At 37.6% G+C, this 16,157-nt stretch overlaps 2 protein-coding genes across 16 annotated transcripts in view; one reads left to right on the top strand and one right to left on the bottom strand.

The window, feature by feature from the left end:
* Positions 1 to 85: 85 nt before the first annotated feature.
* Positions 86 to 4,103, bottom strand: tnni1c (troponin I, skeletal, slow c). Its single transcript, XM_079259666.1, has 7 exons — positions 3,970 to 4,103; positions 3,656 to 3,691; positions 1,405 to 1,446; positions 1,135 to 1,266; positions 944 to 1,033; positions 669 to 851; positions 86 to 576 (listed from the first exon to the last, which is right to left on the bottom strand). The coding sequence occupies exons 4-7, from the start codon at positions 1,243 to 1,245 to the stop codon at positions 475 to 477; spliced, it is 486 nt and encodes a 161-aa protein (XP_079115792.1). The 5' UTR covers positions 1,246 to 1,266; positions 1,405 to 1,446; positions 3,656 to 3,691; positions 3,970 to 4,103; the 3' UTR covers positions 86 to 474.
* Positions 4,104 to 6,568: 2,465 nt separating this feature from the next.
* c2cd5 (C2 calcium dependent domain containing 5) overlaps positions 6,569 to 16,157 on the top strand; it is a 28,491-nt gene continuing 18,902 nt past the window's right edge. For 10 of the 15 annotated variants that reach the window (XM_079247356.1, XM_079247364.1, XM_079247365.1 and 7 more), the window contains exons 1-9: positions 6,569 to 6,860; positions 7,813 to 7,915; positions 9,069 to 9,155; positions 9,291 to 9,462; positions 9,558 to 9,653; positions 9,953 to 10,108; positions 10,190 to 10,421; positions 13,513 to 13,673; positions 15,714 to 15,938. In XM_079247356.1, the coding sequence (XP_079103482.1) occupies positions 7,826 to 7,915; positions 9,069 to 9,155; positions 9,291 to 9,462; positions 9,558 to 9,653; positions 9,953 to 10,108; positions 10,190 to 10,421; positions 13,513 to 13,673; positions 15,714 to 15,938 (1,219 nt within the window). In that variant the 5' untranslated portion in view covers positions 6,569 to 6,860; positions 7,813 to 7,825. The remainder of the gene's footprint in view (positions 6,861 to 7,812; positions 7,916 to 9,068; positions 9,156 to 9,290; positions 9,463 to 9,557; positions 9,654 to 9,952; positions 10,109 to 10,189; positions 10,422 to 13,512; positions 13,674 to 15,713; positions 15,939 to 16,157) is intronic. The other 5 variants (XM_079247357.1, XM_079247358.1, XM_079247360.1 and 2 more) reach the window with 1 other exon arrangement.

Below are 16,157 nucleotides of genomic sequence, written 5' to 3' on the forward strand. Positions count from 1 at the left end.
CACTTCATATCTAACAAATCAAATGTGTCAAATAGCAGTTTGTAGAACTGTAATTAGCTTCACATTTGCTGACAGGAGGCAAAAGTAATGCAAAAGCATAATTATTTTATTTTATTTACTTTTTCCAGCATTTAAGCAAGCAGATTTATGATGCTGTATTCTGCTGAGCCAAAGCATTATTATATGCAAACAATTTAATCTTTATACATAGCAGAATGTATGGAGAGTTTCAATGTGCATGCATTCTTTTATTAATGAAATGTATGGGAACAAAAAAGTGCAAAGAGACATTTCCAAACCTCTGCAAAAAAAAAAAAAACACTGACAAAGATTATTTTACAGCCAAATAAACTCATGTCATTATGGTTATAGTTGACTTTCAAAAACTTCCAAGTGCTGAATGTCCAAGCAGGTCTCAGTTTTTTCAGCTTCTTCTCAAACGTCATGCTGTATGAGTGGAACAGAGGAGCTCGTCTACACAGCACCACCAGCAGCATCAAACATTTTCTTCCTGCCTTTCATGTCAGACATGGCCTCCACGTTCTTACGCCAGTCACCCACTTCCATCGTCAGCTCCTAAAGTTTCACATCCCACATTCAGATTGTTAGATTTTATTTTAATCTTCTTATAAAAAGTCACTGACTTATTTGTGATGGTGCATTCATACCTTTTCTTGTTTGATGTCCTCTTTCTTCACAGATTTGAGGTTGGCCCTTAGGTCCATAGAGCCCTTATTCTTGGATCCAAACAAAGCTTTTAGCATCTCATCTGCTGAAACTCTCACCTTCCTCAGTGCTGGTTTCTTAAACTTTCCTCCAAGGTCCTGCACCTTTAGATTCAGCTCATTGATCTTGAGATAGAGAAAAACCTGACTGTGAATTCTTTCTGGTTAAAACCTTTTTGTGTGCCAGTGGAGCGCGTCTGTTGGTGTTGTACTCATACATCTTTGTTGTTTTTTATCACTTTGGCTTCACAGTCGTATCTCTCCTCATCTACAGCATCAATCTTGTCATGCATCTCCTTACAGATTTTCTACAAAAAAAAAAAAACAGGTAAAAAGAATAGTTGTTAGTGTTTCAGAGCCATGACACCATATGTTATATGTCCTTTGACTATTTGTCTCTATCTCTCACCTGCAGCTCCTCCAGTTTTAAACCACTTAGCTGTAGTGGTGGAATCTTTTCTCCCAGGTAACGAACTTTCTCCTCCTCACATGCAACCTTCTCTGCCTCCAGGTCCTCCATTGCACGAGTCAGTAGAAGGATCTGGGCAAGTCAAAGGAGATGCAATCAGTATATCTCTTTTTACTTTTGGTTGTTGCGAGCAAATTTCTTATTTTGAGTATATTTGTCATTAACTGACATGCAAAGTCATGCATGTTTTACATCATGTCTGCCATTTACCTTCAGTGAAAGCTTGCGTGATGCTGAAATCTTGCATTTTGGCTGTGAAATAATACAGAAAATGTCACATTATACTTGACTTTTGTTTCTGAAATGAGAAAATGATTAGAAAAAAGACAAAGCACCTCTATGACATTGAACAAAACAATCCTATTTAAGATGTTAAGCCTTATTTTAATCGCTTAGCCCATTCCTTATCCTATAATGTGGGATAAAAATCTTTTGTGTGTAAAGGTCAGCAAAATTATAATCCTTAAATTGCAAACTCAAGTGAATTTTTGCCTCAAACGAAACACCATCAACTTGCGATCTACCTAAAACAGCTTGTTTGCAGTCCAGTCTTCTCTTCCTTTACTTAATGACACTTCTTTGTAACATTTAGACAATGTCTTGCTTAATGGCTTGTTAATAATGCCCCAAGCAATGCAGGAGCAACTGTTCCAACATTTTGTATCAATCATCTGACCAGTTAGAATTATATTTGGCCTTCTGGTAAGGGGCCTCAAAGACACAGTTAAAATGAAAAAGGTTGCAAGTGGTGCCTCAGCAATGCAGGAAAAGTGTTTTTCAACAATAAAACTGGTGTCTTTTCCATGAAAATCTTGTAATAAAAGAGTAAAGCTCTAAATATTTCACTGAGCAAATTGCAGCTATATGTGTTAGTTAGTTATGGTGTTCCACAGAACTCTAAACTAGGACCATTTGTGTTCTATACATTACCTTGGGTAATGTCATTGGAAAATATTGCTTAAATCTCTGCTGTTATTAAAATGAGTATTGAATATTATTAATCCTCAAAGGGAAATGACTGTACATTATTGAGGTACAAATCATTAAAGAAAAGCTGAGAAAGCACACTTCTTTGACAATGCACCACTTTACTACAACATTTTGTTTTGGAGCAGAATGCCACATGCCAGCAACTGGATATCAGTGCACTGGCCCTTTTTAACATGAACCATGGCTGACTCATCAAAGAAACTCAAGAGAACAGTATTGGAGGAAGCAAGGAAAAGAAACAGAGAAAATAGCAGACAAGACAAGAGTCAACATCAGACTGACTTTAACTGAGCTGAGTGAGAATTGGCTAGATTAGCCATCATCAGGGGGAGCCTCAATGAGAAAATCCGCCAAAGGTCAAACTGAAGAGAAAAATTTCCACAAAAAGAAACTAAAATTTGATGACACTCATCACATTAAGATTAGACAACAGAAAAGACTGTTCGGCTGGCTGAACATATAATTCAATGATAATCAACTTGGATCATCCAAAACACTGTAGCCAATGTGCTTTCTATGTAGCCTCTCTTTAAATCCTAGAATAAATTTATAATATCTAAAAAGTCCTTCACAAGCCAAGCTCCATTGTACCTTAACTGTCTTGTTTTTCCTTGTCATCCCACAAGAACCGTTTGCTCTCAGATGGTAGGATGACTTGTGGTCCACAGAATTTTAAAGACTGCACTGGAAAACAGAGCCTTTTGCCTTCAGGCTACACTCCTGTAGAAAGAGCTGCCTGTCTCAATACAGACTCTGCTTTTAATTAAAAAAATAAAATATTTCTTCTTTGACAGAACTTCTGTTTAATTCACTAATTCCGTTTCTTGGATTTGAATATTTTCAACCTTCTTTTTTTTCTTTTTTTTTTTGCTGCTTTGTTTTTATTCACTTTTTAATCTGATTTTTTTAAAACTACAATTAACAAATTGCTTTTAAATTATTGGTAACCGTTTACACTTTCCATACATGTTTGTAACCTTTTGAATCTTGTAATTTGTTCTACAAAATACTTTTGGTTGAACTTGAGCCATAAAAAGCAAACAGACAAAGGAAAAAAATTCTAATTGGCGTTGAGCTACTTCAGGTAATTGAAATTGAAAGGTAGGAAATTAATTCATGCTCCAAAAATCATTCAAATTTTAAGCCAAGCCATGAAAGTTTACAAAGTCCAACATTAACTCCTAAATTTGGTTGTCAGTTGTTTGTAGTCTCAGGTGAGCAATTACTTTTGGTAAATAAAAAAAATTTTAAAAAGGCAAATAACATACAGGATGTAAGGTTGAACATGCACTTCACAAATATTACATAATTTCAAATCAGGTTAATATCACAGATTGTGCTTCATCAAGTTAACATTATTGATTTTCTTGGCTGGAATAGAGTGAAAACGGAATAAAATAGAAACACTTTTTGACAAGTTACCACAAAAGCGGTATTCTTCATAGATAAATTGCCAGTGAAGAATGGCTACCTTAGCTTCTGCCTTTGGGGGCGTTGGTGTTGGGTACTGAGGGAAAAAAAGGAAAAGATCTCATGATTTTTAAAGTGCATGAAACCATCTTTAAATCATTTCACCCAGTTATTTAGCCTTGAAAACACACTGAGACATGCTGGATACAACTTACGTAACTGATGGCAATGAGTAGTTTGTTGGACCACACAGGAAAGATAAAAAACGAGGAATGCAGACGCACAAAAAAAGACATAGTTATTAGGTAAAATGACATCTTAGGCCAATAAAAACTCTGGGAAACAAGATACTTTAAAATTATGTGATGACATAACTTACTTGTCAGACATCCTGGTCCTCTGGAAAAGGAACAATTAAAATGCTTTTTTATCTAAAATGATAAATAGTCCTGTAATTAGCAGTAAATAGCTCCCCCTGAACAAAAATGATCTCACAGGAATAGAACATCAGACTAAGGTTCAACTGCAGGTGCCTTTTATACTAAGGTTTGAAGAGCAAAGAAGCTCTATTAATAGGATGTCTCACTACATCACAGAATCCTATTTAAAAAGTCAGATGACTTCTCGGAGCTCAATTGGACTTTCAGGTCCATAGAGCTTCCTACAACTTTCTTATCAACATGCAAATGAAACATTTTACTGCCATGTCCTTTATCAAAACAGTGAAGATAAAGATACAATTTTATTTTGATGCCATGTTTGTGGTACCCTGAAATATGGACATTGTAAGATATCTTGTCTTTTTCTCTAGCTATTCTAACAGTTGGCCCTTTGGCACCACCCAGCTGTCAGTAAGAAATTATTGTTCTGTCACCAGGATTAGTGGAAAGCCCTGCTTGTTAACTTGAAACCTCTTTTGAGAGTTATAGTACCACCTTGAATTAACAAATGTCCCACCACCAAATCAAAGGACTTCTAATGAAATATTTTCTATCCTGATCCTCTCATTTAACTCTTTGTGTCATCTGGAACAAATAACAAAAAAGCAGAAGAATAATTTCTTATGAGGCAGCCTAAATGTGTATTATGCACAGCTGTTAATCTATAATCGTGTTTGTTTTCTTCAAGAGGAATAATGTGTCTCAACACAGCATCAAGTAGTTATAAATATTATTTTTTGTGCTTTTCTTGTCTGTCAGCAATAACAAACACAAATGCTCCTTCTCCTTGTGCAGCTGATAGCAGATGTCACATTGCTTTATATAACAACCTTTCAAGTGCTATGCCTACCATCTGCACTATGTGCTGCACCCACTCTGCTATTTATCAGAACAAGGTCCGAGTAATCAGTGAGATGCTAAATAAGAAGGAAGTCAAATTAAAAAGGAGAAAAAACAAATTTTGTCTTATTCCAAGATACATAATAATTCAAAATATTTTGCAGCAATTAAAGTTGACACTGTGGGCTGAAAATAGATCTAAAACACACACACAAGGGATACTGGTGAGGTAGGGCATAGAAAAAATGCACTAAGACTATAGAAAAACTAAAGTACAAATTTCATGGTTTTGCTAACTGTAATTGTCAACAAAGTGAGCAGAGATTCTCTTGGATCAATCGCAATCTGTTTCCCTATAAACTATACTAAAATTTAAATTATGGACGATAATCAACAAGAACTGGAGTATGTATTCAGTCTTTTTTTATTCAGTGAACAGACCACATTAACCTTGCTTCAAAAATTGAATCATGAGCCAAAGTTTCTTTCATATTTAACTTTCCTTCTTCATGTTCTACCTCTGTAGTGTCCTTCAGTAGCTGGAAAGTGTTGACTTTGTTGGTGTCAGTCACCTCCAACATAATTCATTTGTGTGTGAGTGATGACATGTTTTGTGGGCCTACATGTGAACAAACATAGGTGTTTTATATAGATACGGGTATAGTGTAGACTGCACAAGACATCTAATGTTGCTTTGCCACTGCATCTATTTTAAGATTGACACATTCCTTGTTTATGACACCTCTTTGTCCTTTAGTTAGTCTTTAATGCCTTTCAATGAGAAAGCTGCTCTTATTGTTGCACAGATTTCAGCTATTTAAGGAAAAAGGTCAAATTAAGCCTGAAAAGTAAAGAACAAGTCATTACGTTGATATGGGTGATCTATAACTTAATCTAATGCCAAAGATGGCACAGAACTTTGCCTTCTCATATATGCTAAATAAAAATGCCAGCGAGTCTGATTTCCCTAATGTGGACAGAGGTGATAGGCTGTGCTTCTGTGATTTAATTCAGACAAATCCACCTGGAGCAACAAACCGTGCTGACATGGCAGACCTGATCAGCAACTTTTAAAAGCACTGAAACATCAAGATAAATATAGCTATACATGTATCCGTCTGAGAAGTTTTGGTATGTTTGGAGGTCAGACCACTGTGGCTGCTCAAGGAAACATTAAAAAGTGAGAAAAATAATGGTTCAGGGCCATTTTCACCTAAGTTTGTTGCAGCTTGATCAAAACAGCATATTTTATGTTTAACTTGTTCAAGTTAAAATACATTACTTCCTGATTGTAACGAGGAATGTCTCGTTCATTCTATCATTGTAGCTTATTAGTGTGTTACCAATGGCTTTTGAACATCTTTTGAAATGGCACATGCCTGTGCGCATGTCTAATGCAGGTCTTTACGCTGCCTTCATGAAATACGGTAATTTACACATTTACTACTACGCAGCTACAAAAACAGAAATATAGTTCACATAAATGCACTTCATGTTATTGTTATTTATTGACAACCCTCTTATATATATTTTAGGTTGGAACTCAGATTATTATCAGCGCAATTTTGTTTAATTTTTGCCACTTTCTCTATCAGAGAACACCAGGGTTTAAGGTTTGTACTGTGACATACAGCTTTACAAAGTGCACATGAACGCATCACAGAGTACCCCTGAAAACTCATTCATCACGAGCTCGATCTTTATCAAGCCCTTTTCCATGCATCTCGAGCTGGAGCATGCGTGATACCTAGTAGCTTGTAACGTTATTTTCGCAAATGTAACACTATATATGTGTATTTATTGCTAAAAACTGCTTTTAGTATTTCTAAGTTGACCAACACTTCCTTACGCGGTGTACTGGGAACTAACGTCTCGTGTTATGGGAGAGACACGGAGGTCAGACGAACGGTGGGCTGTCAACAGAAATGTCCATGTAAAACGAGACTGCTGCCACTCAGAGAGCTGTATAATGATATTGTAGCACTGGTAAGGATGATACTGTTTACAGTTGGTGTATGAAGTATGTTTTGAGATAGCATAGGTGGTAGCTTTTTAGGGATGGCCGTATAAACATGGCCGATCAGGTAACTATAGCTAACGAGATTCTGACTGCATTGCAGTCAACGTAAGTGGCTTTAGATGCTAGCCACGCTTTGCTAACATAACCTAGTGAACTGCAGGGCGTTGTCATTTTAACTTATAATATCACAAACTGAGCCTATATGCTGGTCAGATTTGGGGGGAAACGTGTAGTTTAGCACAGGAAATTCAGCTAGTGAGCTTTGAAATGTGAGGAAAGGGCTCCCCACTATGTCAACATGACTAGTTTTAGCTTTCGCTAGTGAGTGCAGCCTTGACACTTTTCAGCTGTAAACCATAAACTAATTCTGTCCTGACCACAGGACAGAATTACTTTGACTTATGTATTATGTATGTATGTGGATGTCCATGTCTGTCTGTTTATGTACGTGCTTCATGTGTGCATATTTATACATGTACATGTATGTATGTATGTACATCTATGTACATGTAAAAGTGATTGTACATAACTATATGTATGAGAAAATTTATTTAATTTGAGAAAATTATCACAAACAGTTAAAATGTGGGAAGTTATCCGTTTATAAGTGAACAACTTAAGAAAACTTAAGACATATGGCATGCCTATGACAATGATTTTTTTTTCTCTTTTCATTGAGTGTCGCTTAGAAAATCAATAACAATTTATTGGTGCGTTATGTTTCTTTTCTTTCTTTTTTTTTTTTTTTAAAAAGGGGCAGATATTTTTCCTGCTCCTTTACAAGCATGGTGCTCTGTTTGTTTTGTTTTTATATTGTAAAGTCTTCTTATTACCTTTTGTACAACCATGTGAGAAATAAAAACAAACAAACAAAAAAAGCATAAACTCCGTTAAGCATTGTCGTTTTTTTGTGTGCAGATAAATTTAAGTCATGCCTGGGAAACTAAAGGCCAAAATTGTGGCGGGTCGCCACTTGCCTGTGATGGACCGAGCCAGTGACCTCACTGATGCCTTTGTAGAGGTAAGAGAAGACTCATATACTTCTGTACAAACATTTTAATAATCAAACAGTGGACAGTTAAACAATTATATTTTAATATAATTTTATAACACAATATTATTGTTATATATTTCCATTTACCCATATGATTGGCACATTACAGCAGTTGTTTTAATAAATGCTCAGAGTGCAAAATATAAGATGGGCCTGTTTACCATAATGTGCTTAAGCTTAGAGTCTCACATTATTTGAGAACTAAGCTGATCAGGAGCTGTAATTTTAAAAAGTTTTCCTAATTTTGCCTTTTACCTCCTTTTTTTGGTCTGCCTTAGACTTGGGTAAACTGAAGGCAGTCCAGTTCAGTCCTGGACAGTAGCATGTGTTGCTTCATATCTTGTAGATCACATTCATCAAGCATTAATGATGTGGTTATAGATGGGAGTTATCCATCTCATTCCATGGTTTCTGACCTTAGATCCGTGCACTAATCATCAGCTGGAGGTTCCTTCTACTCTTGAGCTTGTAGGATACAATATTTATGATTTTCAAAAACATAATTTCAAATTTTGATCACTTTTGACCATAGGATTATTTTCCTAAAACTGTGTCAGTGTTTCAGAACTGTATTTAAATATGTTTGACTTAAGTTTTAACTTGTATTTGTAAAGGAAGGGAAAATATCTGTTTGCTTAAAATTGTGTTAAAAAGTATTCCTGAGCCAATGCAGACATTTCCTTCACAGAATCATGCCTGATTTTAATAAAGTGCTGCTCTACAGTCTCAAAATCACATCTATTAAATATAGACTTCTTGTCATTTGCCTTCCATGTAAAAAATTCTCCACATTTTGTGTATGGTTTATGATAAAAAAAAATCTGCTGGTTTATATTTTAAGTTGTGAAATAATAGTGCCCAAGTGTTGAAAGATTCAGGCTTTATGGATGTTCCTTATATAAACAGTCATGCTAAATTGATAAACTTGTTAATATAAAATGTAATGCATTTAATATATATAATATCTAAATTATTTTGAACAACCTATCAGTTATTCCTTTTAATTTTTTTAAATATAGTTTTAAGCATTTAAGTACAATTCTCAGTTGAATGAAAGGGCTGAGTGATTTGCAAGGTTCATATTGTATTTTGCAAATTGATTTCCATTTTTATTTTTCAGGTCAAGTTTGGAAACACAACCTTCAAAACGGATGTCTGCCCCAAGTCCCTTAATCCTCAGTGGAACTCTGAATGGTTCAAATTTGAGGTAAAATGGCTCACAAGCCTTTTTTATCCCTAGCAGATAGTGGTAGCATTATTTAATACATAGTATCATTTTTATAAAATCCATTAACATCTGTATTTTTTCTAAGAATGCTCTTCACTTTCTCTTGTTACCTAGGTTGATGATGAGGACTTGCAGGATGAGCCTTTGCAGATCACAGTATTGGACCATGATACTTACAGTGCTAATGATGCCATAGGGAAAGTTTACATTGACATTGACCCATTACTGTGTACTGAGGCTGCCTCTGTCATCTCTGGCTGGTTTCCCATCTATGATACCATCCATGGTACAGTGCTCAACTCATCTCATACTTTCATAATTCCAATTTTAATGTGTGTAGTTTCTTATTGCTTTGCATCTCCTTTTATTATATCCGATTAGGTATCCGAGGAGAGATAAATGTCCTTGTCAAAGTGGAGCTTTTCAATGATTTGAACCGCTTCAGGCAGTCATCATGTGGGGTCAAGTTTTTCTGCAGTATGTGTGATTTGACTCTGGTTCTCATATTATGCATAATATTATTAGCATTCTGTAGTTGCAGAGCAGTAATAGAAGATGTTAAGTCTAAGGGCAGTTTTTTCTGTCTTTTAGGCATGACAATTTCATAGTTAGTAAAATGATAAGTTTTGCCATCAGTACATCTGTAGACAAGGAACTGCTACAGGGGGGGAAATCTCCTTAAACTGAATCACAGCTGAAGAAAGATTTTGCAGGAACTATGCTAATTAAGTCTTAACTTCTTTCACTTTGTGTGGTGATTTAAATTTGACTTTCAGCCACATCCATTCCACGGGGCTACCGCGCAGCAATGGTGCATGGGTTTGTGGAGGAACTGGTGGTGAATGAAGACCCAGAGTATCAGTGGATAGACCGTATTAGAACCCCCCGGGCCTCTAATGAAGCTCGTCAAAGGCTCATCTCTCTCATGTCTGGTGAGAAGGTCAACACTAATCTGCTCTTACTGGACTACAGGAATTTCTGTTGTTAACGTGACTGTGTTGCTTCTTATTCAGGAGAGCTGCAGAGAAAAATAGGACTTAAGGTACTGGAGATGGGTGGGAATGCAGTGGTGGGCTACTTGCAGTGTTTTGATCTGGAGGGGGAGTCAGGCCTGGTGGTCCGGGCCATAGGTACAGCCTGCACACTGGAAAAACTCAGCTCTGGAAGCATCCTGAGCACACACACGCACCCTAACACAGCCCCTGCTTCCAATGCCTGCAATTCTCCTTCTAAAGATGGAAAGGAGTGAGTATAAATCAACAACACAAGCATGGACATCTCTGTTTATGTGCAAGTTTCACTGCAGACCTACTTTGTGTGAATGGGGAAGACAAGCAGTGGGTGCATGAGAGGGAGAGTGTGTGGGTGAAATGTGCTGTATGTCATTTTATGGACAGTTCAACTGTTAGCTCTGTGTGTGTCTCAGTATGTAGGATTCCTCTTGGAATTTCGAGTATGTGTTTTCTGTATTGCATCATAAAATTTTACAACACACAACATTACCTGAGACACACACATATACAGTACACACAGATCATCCTCAGCTGCCCTGTAGTCTTGTCTGCTCTTTTAAGCTGCTCCTGCATGGCATTTTGCTCTGTCTGCATGCTTTGGTGCTTTGTAGTGTTGTATTTGAGCACTCCGGGGCCTGTTCTGGAAAGCGGGTTATGGTGGAGCTCTGAGTACGTTGCCCCGAGTTGAACAAAACTCTGAGTTTTCTGTTCCAGAAAGTGAGGTAAGTCTTACTCTGACTCTATTACCACAGTATTTACTGTGAAATAACCTCCTTGCTGACAGGTTCATTATAGAGAAACCCTGAGTTTGTACATGTCTCCATCCTCCTTAAGCAGCTGTTAGAAATGGTTGCATCTACCAACACCATTCCAGAGAATTAGAAGTGTAATTAAAACTAATGATTGTATTAGAGAGATGAGTTTTTCAAAACTCAAACCGACGCGCTATCGTTTCCTGATCAACATTTCATCAAATGATACCGTTTTGCATCTACTTGAATACTCCTGCGGTAAATATACAACCTGGCACATAGTTGGCACTAGATAACGTCAGGAAGATTTCTACTTTAAGTTACTTCTGAAATTTTTTTCATAAAATGGACTTTTATTTATAACATTCGCAACATAGTAAATTTTATAATGAACATAATGAAGCGATACACTCTTCTTTACGAAATACCTCTTTGTATTGCCCATATGCTCTCTAAGCACCTCCTGTTCCAATTGGATAAATTAACTGGTGAATCCAAGTATTGGTGCTTTATGGATAATGGCTTTTTTGTTTTTTTTCTCAACTCATGGTAAAGATACTCAGAGTTGATGAAACCAACTCACAGCAGCTGTTGTGGGTCTGACAACTCAAAAGTTAATCAGCTCCTGGTAAACTAACCCAGAGTTTCTTTTAAGACTCAGTTAGTTGAACCTACTTTCTGGAACAGGGCTTGGGTCTACTCTGCTTCTAAATAGTGTGTCTTCTAGCATGGTCAAACCTTTAGCAGCTTGTTTTGTGTGTGTGTGTGTGTGTGTGTGTGCTTTGGTCCAAGTATTGCAAACACAACAGCAGTTAATGCATGTGTTCTCTGATTTATATTTAGTCCATATAATGATTGTGAGATTGTGTGTATCAAAGTAGTAAAAACGTTTGGTGATGAAAGGTGAAGGGTACAAATTTACCAAGAAAATTACTTTTAATGATGTTCAAAATAGGATGTCATGAAAATAAGGACACCTAAGATTTTCAGTCTGACTATGCTGCAATTGAATATTTCTCTTTCTGTTTATGAATTTATTTATTTTGAGAGAGAAATACTTTTATGAAAATGAGAATATGAAAATGAGAACTAAAGATAGCTTCTGGCTCAGAGCTTATTTCCTTTGTAACAATTTATACCATGAACTAAAGTAATATTAAGTTTTGAGAGCCACTGAAAGAGTTTAAATATACATTACCTTTTTATTTTATGTTTGTTTCCAGCACCAGCAGCTCTAGTGTATTAATACACTAGAGCTGCTTAGTTTACATATACATTTGTATGGATTCAATTCAGTCTCAATAAAAAATTGACAGAGGAATTTTTTTCATTTACCAAGACCTGTAAAATAACAAATCAAACAAAAAAATTCTTCCAATTTCTATTTATTGGGAATTTCAAAACACAAAATATTGATATTTGACATTTCTGACTGCTCATTTCTTTGGTAAGTCCAAGTTTGTTTTCTATGCATCCATCTGTCTTTAGAAATTGTCAAGGCAGTATTGGGCCATTGTTTGCATCCCTCCTTTTTGTGGCAGATCTTCAGCTGTATGCTCAGCATGAGTTTTCACTTTCTTTCTGTGACTTTAAATAAAAGGACAGGTCAAAAAGTTGGAGCAAAAAATGCACTCTTTTTGCTCCCCTTCTCCTTTTTGTCTCTTTTTTTTTTTTCAATCAACTTCAATGTTGTGCTGGTTCTTGTGTGCATCTCTTTCTTCCTCTCTGCCTACATTTGGATGGGGACATTTTTTCACTTTTGTCCACTCCGTTCCTGCGTCTTCCTCTCTTTCTCTCTCTTTCTCTCTCTTTCTCTCTCTGTGTGCTGATTGGCCTAGGTCTCCCCTTGCCCACGGATGCCGCTCCACCCACAACAGCCCTGTGCATTCAGCCTGCAGCTCCCAGAGACTGTCCCAGAACTTCTCTGTCTCTGTTCCCACACTCATCTTCACTGGTACGCAGAGGCAGGGAAGCAAATCAGTGCAGGAGAGCATCAGAAAATATGAAATGATGATGGTGTGCTTATTTACAGAGAAAAGTGACAAGCGTCTGTATAGTTGATAGTGTAGATGGGATTATCAGTGTAAAGAAGGAGGGCCAACTGGTGATATTGGCTTCACATCCTTCCTCTGGAGTTTTCCCAATTTTAACAGGTTGGATGGTCAAATTCCCATCTGCATCATGTTACTTTATGAAGAGGGACCTGAGATCTCTCTACAGTCTCCTGACCTTTGCTTCACTCTACTGGGACACATGCTTCAGCTTGTTATCCTCTGTTGAGTCTGACCTGTTTGTTTTTTGCTTTCTTGAGTTTAATTTGTGTGTGCTTTTCTTTGTTGTTTCCCTTTGCTTTCCACGCTTGCTTTTTAGTTTCCAGCCATCCGTAGCACATCAAACACGCCTTACCCAAAGCAAACAAATCACGCATTAAAAAGTCACCTCCCCACTTCGGACCAACATTGGACACAATGTGCACATGCACACACACACAGACAAACTCTCAGAGGGTGAGATGACTGACGTGTGTGTGTATATGTGTGTGTGTGTGTGTGTGTCATGTTCTCCTGGCAGGCCGGTATTTGGTGAGGATCTGCCCTTGTCTTCCGGCCCGCCTACCCCTTTCAGAGCCCTTCCCACCTCCTCTTCCTCTCCTCCCCCTTTCTCTCCCTCCAAGCCATGCAGCCGCCAGTCCTCATCATCAGACACAGACCTCAGTTTGACGCCCAAGACGGGTAAGAATAATATACCCCACCCCACTCCCTCTCATTATCGTCCCTCCCCCTCTCCTAACACCACTTTTTGGTGCTGCTATGGTCATGTTTTTTTTTTTTTTCTTTTGTTTTGTTTTGTTTACATATTATACACTTTTCAATGTTTGAGTTGAGTATTATGTTGTTGTGAATTGTAAACATTTATTTAGCTATTTCCAGAACCCTATCTGTTTCCAGTGGCCTGGTGTGTCTTTTTATTTACCACTAAAAAAAAAAAAAAAAAAAGAGAAAACACAATCTTATAAGATGCACCAGATCTCTGTATCAGTTCTTTCCCTCTGATTTTGTGGTGTTTGGAAGCACTGTGTCTCCAGAGGTGGCTGTTGTTGATCTGAGGTCACTCCTTCATTAGTAGCCAATACTGAGGAAATGGTAAGTTTGGTTGAACTCTGGTACTCACACATTTTAACACAGCCAAGTAATAAAAGTTGTTAGAGTTGAGCACAGTTGCCGTTCAGATCCTGCAGGATTGGACCAGCAGGCCTTCACTAGATCCCACATTCTTTCTCTCCAACTTTGTCTCTTCCCTTCTTTTGTTTGACTCCCATTTTTTCTCTTTGCCCACACCGTTTATATTCTGGCCAAATAACAGTTTGGATGCTGACACATTATTTGTGTTGCTTTGTTGAGTTGCCAAAACAAAGTTACACTGTGTATATGTAATGAATATTGACTTTAAACATATGCGGAAAGTAATGCTGAAATCTCATCATGTTGTCCTTCAGGGAGCTTCCTGTCCACTTAGATAGCCCCAGGATATGTTTGAACAAAACGTGCCTCCAATCACCTGAAGTGTGGACATAGCGATATATAGGTTTCCCTCTCTCATTTTTTTTTTTTTTTAATACTTTGAAAGAACTCTCTTAAATTGTTGTTTGTGGGTTTTTTGGTTTTTTCTTTAGGTTTCAGTAGATGCCATGCAACTCCTACTGTCAACTGTATGGTCATCAATAAACTCAGTCATTGGAATATTGCAACCTCATGCCACTGCCACAAATTTTACCAGTGAAGTCATGTGATTTGGATCACGAGCCTCTCTAAGCTTTTTTCCTTTCTGTAATTGTAGTTAAGGTTAATTTTATATTTATCATGTCTGGCACGTATAAATATTGTCTTTCTGTTATTAAGAGTTACAAAGTCGTCCGCTTCTTGTGGTGAGACTTTTTCTTTTCATGATGTTTGCTCTTTAGTCCAGATCAAAGGTTCAGACCTAGATGTGGAAATGTTTTGCACTTGGTTGGATTTTTTAGAGGAGGATTTCTTTATGCAGATTAGATGCTGCACCGCTGTTGTCTGTCATAGATGCCCAGGCCTTTTTATGTTACCAAACTCACTACTGTTTTTTTTTGTCAGCATGTTCCTCCAGTTACAAAATAGTGTCTTCAAATAAAAACTGAAGGTGTGAGGTGGAAGTCCATATTCATTACATAACAGTAACCGAAGCTATTTTGATAAGAGTCTTCAGTGTCCATATTTCTGATACTAATTGCTTTATGTATTTGATTTCTTTTTCAGTGTTGCGTCTTACCTTAACTCCTGCACTGGTTCACCTCTTTGTATTCTTATTACTGTACTGAGATTGTTGGGAGAAAATTTGATACGAGTCTTTCTCAAAATCAAAATGTGAATTTCATTATTTGATATCTGTTAAAACTGACTAAAGTGCAGAAGACACCCCTCCTACCTTAAAAAAAACCCCAAAAAACCCAAAACTATGACATCAGTGAAACTATATTTCATGTGGATTAGTTATGTCATGTTTATGGCTCAAATGCTTAATCAGGTCAGCATCAGGGTTTCCAGTCCGATTCCCGTCTGGTAACTGGGGCATCCCTACTGTGCATGCTTCATCTCTCTGCGCTTGTTTTCATATTGTCCTCATCACTCTTTTCACATCACACTATTGATCCTCAGCCCACTATCCTCATTGCTCTCTGCCTGTCCGTTCTCAATGTATCTGTTTTTCTCTGTGCACCTTCCATCTATTTCTCTGCTGGATAGAGGAGCCCCAGTCAGTGGGACGCAGGCGTGGGATTTTCCTCTGCCCCAGCTCCCCCATCCTCTCCACAGACACTCTGTCCCTTCCTGGTTCTGCCTCAGAGGGCTATGGTCACAACTCTGCCCCCAGAGCAACCACCCCGCCCCCTCCCTTCTCCACCCATTCAGATTCTGCCTTGCTGAGAAAGAGTGTGTCTTTCACAGAGGACCTGCTGCTGGCAGCCTCCGGTATAGTAGGACTGCTGTGTGTCATGGAGTAACAGAACTGTAGAGCAGTAAAATGTTGGCATCTCTCTTGTATACTGGATCAGCATCAGAACAGTTCACGCCCACATCCTTCTTAATGGTTTTAACAGAGACAGTAACTCAGCATGCGTGGTGAAAATACCCAGAACACATTATAAAACAGTACTTTCTAAAGTCCTATGAAGAAATTCTCCTACTCCA

The sequence above is a fragment of the Telmatherina bonti genome (genome assembly GCF_933228915.1).
Source record: "Telmatherina bonti genome assembly, chromosome: 2".
NCBI lineage: Eukaryota > Metazoa > Chordata > Actinopteri > Atheriniformes > Telmatherinidae > Telmatherina > Telmatherina bonti.